This window comes from Monodon monoceros, unplaced genomic scaffold (genome assembly GCF_005190385.1).
Source record: "Monodon monoceros isolate NGI ecotype Baffin Bay Population unplaced genomic scaffold, NGI_Narwhal_1 Super_Scaffold_13, whole genome shotgun sequence".
In the NCBI taxonomy this organism is placed as follows: domain Eukaryota; kingdom Metazoa; phylum Chordata; class Mammalia; order Artiodactyla; family Monodontidae; genus Monodon; species Monodon monoceros.
The window spans coordinates 23,131,848-23,139,203 of record NW_021703769.1 but is presented as its reverse complement, the minus strand read 5'-3'; the positions used below and the strand labels follow the sequence as shown (position 1 = coordinate 23,139,203).

At 34.1% G+C, this 7,356-nt stretch overlaps 1 protein-coding gene across 12 annotated transcripts in view; it reads right to left on the bottom strand.

Annotated features, from left to right (window-relative positions):
* Window positions 1-1,528: 1,528 nt before the first annotated feature.
* RBM39 (RNA binding motif protein 39) overlaps window positions 1,529-7,356 on the bottom strand; it is a 30,061-nt gene continuing 24,233 nt past the window's right edge. For 9 of the 12 annotated variants that reach the window (XM_029219849.1, XM_029219854.1, XM_029219853.1 and 6 more), the window contains 5 exons: window positions 5,836-5,886; window positions 3,691-3,772; window positions 3,105-3,210; window positions 2,582-2,660; window positions 2,318-2,493 (listed from right to left, as the gene is read on the bottom strand). In XM_029219849.1, the coding sequence (XP_029075682.1) occupies window positions 2,393-2,493; window positions 2,582-2,660; window positions 3,105-3,210; window positions 3,691-3,772; window positions 5,836-5,886 (419 nt within the window). In that variant the 3' untranslated portion in view covers window positions 2,318-2,392. Of the gene's footprint in view, window positions 2,494-2,581; window positions 2,661-3,104; window positions 3,211-3,690; window positions 3,773-5,835; window positions 5,887-7,356 lie in introns of all 12 variants that reach the window. The other 3 variants (XM_029219846.1, XM_029219847.1, XM_029219852.1) reach the window with 3 other exon arrangements.

Here is a 7,356-nt window from a genome sequence, read left to right as displayed (position 1 = left end):
TTCCCTCACCTGTACAAGCAACATATTCCTTGATATTGCTGAGTTCCCCTCAAATATTTCTCAATCATTAAGAAGATGGTAATGTTATAATAAACTACACTGGAATATTTGGGGGGCATAAAGACACTCAGATCTAACTGCAATCAAGGACACTCCCAGAAATTACAGCACCTAAAAAATTCACAACCAAATTGGATGTTGTCTCAGGAATTGATTAAAGGATCTCACTCCGAATAGCCATTTGAGCTATCTTCTGTTTGACTGAACTCTTTAACAAATTTGCTTTGAACATCATTTACAACCCAAATTTCTTTTATCTAGCTTTGGCTGTGTTGGGTCTCCGTTGCTGTGCACGGGCTTTCTCTAGTTGCGGTGAGCAAGGGCTACTCTTGCACGGGTTTCTCATTGTCGTATCTTCTCTGGTGGAGCACAGGCTCTAGGGGCACGGGCTTCAGTAGTTGTGGCGCACGGGCTTAGTTGCTCTGCAGCATGTGGAATCTTCCTGGACCAGGGCTCGAACCTGTGTCCCCTGCATTGGCAGGCGGATTCGTAACCACTGCGCCACCAGGGAAGCCCTACAACCCAAATTTCATTCTTTGGTGGTGGGCAAATTTTTGCCACGTCTTAACAGATGAGATTAAATAACATCTGAAGGCACCTTTGCTGGCCCAGTTCCCTAGAAAGGAATGACAGAACAAACCTGATAGTAACTTGATCCAAGAATACATTTTTAATTACTAGGAGATAATCTGGAAAGAAAAAAGTTGGCATTATGTATGTCTCTGCCACCCAATAACACTGCTGCCTGGTGTTCAAAAATAAAGTCGAATCTTGAAATTTTTCTTCAGGTTAAATAACTGAAGCAAGTAAGGGAATTACAAACATCCCTCAAAAGGGTTGGTAGAAAACTGTGATGCCTCTAAATTCAAACTGAGTTATCTTGATATCTGAATAAACTGTAATACTTATGATTCAGCCCTAACAAATCAATACAGTAGTAACAGAAGTTCAGGCAGGTGAGGAAATCAGTATTGGAAGGAGCAATTAGCAGCATCATCCCCTACTCAAAAGATTCAACCTAGACAAAAAACTTGAAGCAGAGTTCAGAGTATAAATCATGAAGGGTTGCTGCCCAAGTCAAGTTAAAGCTCAAAAATGCAGTTAAATCAATTTGGGAAACCAGTTTGAACTTACACCATTTTCTCCGGTATTTGCTTTTAAATAACAAGGCATTTTTTCCCCCCACAAATATGTCCAGAAAACGTAGGAGAGACTTAAGGATGCCCAGGTTTGAGGCCTGGTCAAATCAGTTTGGTTTTCTTTTAGGTAAGTTCCTCAGTTTTGATATAATACCCTAAATAAGTAGTACGGTACCAAGACTGATACAGAGGAATGTAGAGGGACAACTTGAGGGCAACAGTTTCACTAAGAATTTTCCCAAAGAGGCAACTAAAAAGTCAAAGAAACTAATATTCTATTTCCAAGTTTCTGTGACTTTAAAACATTTCAAAAATGAAGATTTCTTGTGGCCTTTTTAAGAGAATTTTATTTGAGTGGTTCTTACAAAGATTGTTGCAATATGAAAGTCATTTGTTTGATAGAAATATCAAGCTGTCTTGTCAAACACACTGAAGTAACCCAAAAATATATTTCAGAGCTCACAGAGCTTAAAAAGAGCAAAGATTATATGCAACCAGACAAAACCTATTTCTGCATTTCCTATTTCTTGCTCAGACTGCTTTGCTTACCAGACTGTCACTAAACATCTTGAGGAAATGCAGGGATCATTTTGTTTGGAATCTTAGACACACCCGAACACATAATATTTACAAAGAAACTTTTACAGATACATTAATTGAAAAGATACCATCCAGAAATGTAATTTTGAAATCTCCTTTTCTTGCCAGTTGATCAGAATGCAAGATGAGATGTTAATCAAACAGCCCTTTTAGCTGTCTTGAATTTCCATAAACTATGTATTCCAGAAACCTCTGCTAAACCATTAACCAAATATCAACATTAGTGAAATGTAACTGCAGTGTAAAAAGTTAGGCTTCTGAAACATTAAAAACATCATTACATCCCTGTCTGCCTTTTTATGTTAAGCACATTTGTTCCCCTAGAGCTATTCCTATAGATCCTTAATGTAATTTTCTACATGTACATTTAAAAGGCAGAACAAGAGAACAGCTTTGTATACAGTGGGATTTGCTAGTTAGGGAGAATGAGCACACTGCATTCCTGTTAACATTTTTATTTTTTCAAGGTAACAGGAACTGTATACAAATGACAGCAGACCCTTGCCTCTTTATTTTTATCTAAATAAAAGATAACTCAAGATGAATTCTCAAGAAAGAAAAAAAGCTATGTACATAAGGGACTATATTTTCCTTCATCGTCTACTTGGAACCAGTAGTTGTGTTGCTGTCATGGAATCAGGAAAGAGGTTGTGGTAAGTTGGAAGAGGTACATACGCTGCTGTTATCATTTTACCTGTTGAAAGAAACACATATGGTCGTTTAGCTTCTTCACTTAGATTAGACCATTAAAAACAATCACTCAGAAAAAAGGTCAAACTCACCAGCAAACCACCTGCCATGCAATGCATTGACAGCAGCAATGGCTGCAGCAATTGATGGGCACTTCACATACACATTGCCCTAAAATACAACAAAAAAGGTTAAAGGTGTGATATACAACATGGATTACAAAAGGTTTATTCAAGTTACCTATAGAAAAACTGCTCTATAACTACATAATTGTTCCACTAGCTAATATATATAACCTAGAAATTTACTGAAAATACTTCATCATCCCCAAAACTGGCCTTGTTACTATCTTCTATGATGTGAAAGCTGCTGAAAAATGAAATCAAGGTGCCAGAATTTCATGGCAACCTTTGAACACTAACCAGCAACAATAATGCTACATGATGACCTGAACTATTTTAAAAGTGTCTTTACTTTGTAGGGAGTGTATTTAGTCAGTATGCTAAAGCTTCTCTCAGGAGAAAACAAAAAACCCCAACACGCTCTAAGGAAAGACAGTGATCATAATATGTCCCAAGTGTGTGAAAAATAAGACACAAGAAAGTAACAAAATACCTGAGCTGAATTTTTGTCAACATAAATATGAATAACTCCTCCATGTTTATTACATTCTTCAATCACATCATCTTTAATCTCTGTATCCCATCCAACTTCTTCTTCTCTGTAACAAAGTATTAAATCTATGAGACACTACTCAAACTTATAAAATGATACACATATATTCCAATCTGTCTAAAAAATCTTAAGTGTGTTATTTTAAAAATCATTTGCTTAACATTTAAGTGGTTAATTGACATCTTTCAAAGATACTTATACCAAGTTTATCACCATTTCATAGGACCAGGAAAAGAGTATACTGGTGATACAAATAAATACTGATACAAACTTCACAGAAAACTACTAGATATAAATGGAAAACATAAAATCTACAAAGCTTTCAAATGAATTCCAATCTTACAAACACATTCAAGGGAAACAATTCATAATGTGCAGGAAAATAATTATACTAAAAGGATCAAAATTGTGGCAGTGTTTGAACTACGAAAGATGTTGAAAACATGCTAAATGTTAACTTAGACAAGTTAAACATTAAAGATTTCACAGCATACCCTTTTGAACTTGACCAAAGTATATTACTTACGTTTGAGGGTTAAACATGTTGGAGAGTTGGAAACACTGTGTTGCAAGAGGTTGAACAGAGGCAGCTGCAGCTAATGCTGAAGCTAAAAAAAAAAAAGAGAAAGGGAGAAATCAGTTTCATGGAAAATGCATCAGAATATCCCTATGAATAAAACAAAGCCCAATATAACCACTGGACCCACAGGGTGAAACTAGGGTAGTCAGTCACTTCACTAATTCACCATATTCAATAATGCTATCAAACATCAGTGTATATAACAATACCCCATTTTAGCTGCCAGAAAGCTAAGACAACTTAGTATTTGAAATAGCTGATCCCAAGTTGGGACTTTTGTTTTTAGAAGGGAAGTTAAACCTTAAATGTAGTGAAAATTCATTTAGACAAATATCAATAATACAAACAAGAAAATAAAAACAAGACTGATTTCGTAGGACTGCTGGAGTTAATACCCTGAGAAGCAGGGGATGATGCAAATACAGTATTAAAATGCCAACTAAATCTATACCATGTTTTATTTCTTATGTTTCTGCCTATGAATATATAGTTACATATTTTCTTTGAAATATATAAACATTATAAAAGGATAAAGTTTTAAAAATAATATACATAAAACCATCCAAGTATTTAAGATTTAACATCTTAGGACTATAAAACCTACTACAACATCAAATTAATATTTTTAAAATGATTAGGTCTGTTCTAGCAGGAGAAAACACTAAGAAGAGTAATATGTATCTATAATAGTCATTGTTAAAAGTAAAAAACTACTGGACACTAATACTTAGGAGCAAATTTAAACCAATGTTGGTTTTAAGTTTGAAGTGCATTTTCCAAGACAGTTGCTCCATTGCTTTTTTTTATGTGGCTTAGAAAACATTACCAGTAGCTGTTACAGAACTCACCGTAATCATAATATTTGACCAAATTTCATTCCAATACATAACAATAATAAACAAAGCTATGGATAAAACAGTGCATTAGAAATTATGGTAATTAAAATGAACAATAACCTGAGTAAGTATAAGAAACATTCCACTGAATAAAAACTAGGGCTGTGCATGAAATACATCATAAAAAAGATAGTTTCTGATAGAGTAACAAGTGCTTTTTGCTTCTTTATAGTTTACTTCAATAAACAAGTATTTGTCGTTCATAAAACTTTGTATGAAAATAAAAATGCTAAGATAACTAACGTCAAATTCTATTGAAGAAAGTTAAAGATGCAAGTGTGCTTATATTACAATAAAAAAACGAAGCCCACTGTGTACCTTTATCATAAACAAATGGAATGAAGTATGCTTGGAAAAAACACTAGAAGGTCACTGTATGCTATGAATACTGAAAAATATTAGAAAATGTATCATGGAAATATTCCAGCTCAACCTAGATGAATGCAGAACACAATGAATTCAGCATAGAAATATAACTAAGAGGAAAATCCACCAGTTCTACTTTTAAAAATCTGTTAGGAAAAAAAAAAAGATTGAGTACAATTGTCTCTTTTGCTGAAAAAATTAAGATACACATTTAATTCCTGACTATCAAGGAACAAGAAAAGACCTTTTTCATACAGAATCATTTACCTAAATGACTTTAAGTATATCCTGTAAATTACTGCAACAAAATGCTGTATTAAGTGGCAGAGATTTACTTGATAATTGAAAACTAAGAAAATAGCCTATTTTATAAATTGTTTCACAATCTCTGAAATCTGCATGCAATTTAGTTCTGGATAATCTCATTGCTTGGTACTGCTTACACAAATCACTGGAGTTAGTTCTTCCTAACCTTATATTAAGTTCACAGACTCCATGTTCTAAAAGATTTGTCTACCAAAATGACAAGTTTCATTTTCTGACATCTATATAAAATGTACAATCAGAACACAAAGATAGGCATACAAAGTTGAAAATAATTCTAAGCAAGCTATAGCAAAAAAAGCATGGACATTTATCATCTTTATTCATGTAATTGTAATGACTTGGATTAGGCCTTCTGGCTTACTGTTAATGACACTGTATGTCATTCTGACAAAACTGGGCCCAAAATACAAACTACAGTAATAATTATGATAAAATATATATACACAACTATGTCCTGCTACATTAACATCCACTTCAAAAACAAATAAAAAACTCAACTCACCTTCAGTCTGTTGGGAAAGTCTTGTTTGCAAATCTATAACAAAAGAGAATTCTACAGCTCAGTGCAGGAACAATGAAGAGCCTCAACTAACAGGGTAAATGTCAGGAAAGCATTAATAAAAGAGGACTATGGTAGCAGGGTTTATCAAAATGAACTTATAGTAAAACCTGGCAGCCAAACCTCCTTCCCCATTCCTCATTGACAAGGCTGTGGGGCCTTTTTCTTTCCTCCTATCCTAGGAAACGTATGCCTCTCTATTCCTATTCCTAGAACTCTTCCACATCTCAAAGGCATTCCACTATACTACTCTTCACATGGGAATAATGGGAAATGGGGAAAGGGAAGCACACCGGTCAGAAAAATGCATGAAAACCCTGATCTTGAGAATTCAATTCCAAGTACTTGGGATATTCAACTATTTATTGTTCTATCAGTGTCAGTAAGCATTTTAAACTTTAGAAGTTTATGGTGAAAGAGTAAATACTGCAACAGTACACGTCAAACACTTTCAATAATCTACCGATTAAGTAGTGAAAAACCCCATTCTAACCATATGTATATATTATTTAAGTTCTTTTAAGTTGTCATGTCCAGCCCAGAAGGTGGTAGTTTTATTAGGTCTGATTTCCTGGCCTATTCTGGAAATTTAATGAGGCAGGAATGAAATCTAATCAGATTTACTATATGTAGTACAAGAAAAATCTAACCATCTAGTCTGTATTAAAAATAAACAGAATGGTGATTTCTACCAATATATTTTCTCATATAATCATTAAAATTCTACATGAGAAGGCCAATTAAGAGAAACCTGCCATCAAGTGAAAGCAGCAGCAAGTGTGAAAAGTGAAGAAAATGTCACAGTATCCAAAAGTATCTTGAAGTTTAAAAACTATAGATATATACAACATAGAAATTGTTTGAATTCAGTAACCTTATTTTCAGTAACACGTGATTCAACTGCAATACTTTATTACCATTTGGGCTTCTTGTTGAGTATACAAAATGATCATAAAACATAGGCAAAAATGAAAAGGGATCTGCAGCCCAAGTCACATGTGGATGTAAGAATACCTGGGTCCTAGGTGCTCAAAACTGGCATCCCAGGGAGTTGAAGAAATGTAACTGGTGTATACTGAAGGAACTTGAAGATATGACCATAGGAACATTGTCAATAAACTTTAAATTATAAAGCAATTTGTCTTTTTTTCCCTAAAATGGGAAAAAATGTATAGGTATCAGAAATCCATGCTATATTAAGTGTATATAAATCAAAATTTCAAAAATGGTTCTTCAGGTCATTTGTTAACAGGTTAGGAAACAAAGCATGGGTTTCATACAGATAAGAACTAACTTATCTTAGCAAAGACCCGTTAAACTTCCAGAATAAAGACATGTGGATATAGTGATAGGCCACTCTTGGTTTCAAAAAACAACTTTTAAGAACTTCGGCAACAAGGGCCTCAAATATTGACATCAACACTCAGCGATTTATCTTATTTTAACAAGGAATATGTAAGGTTT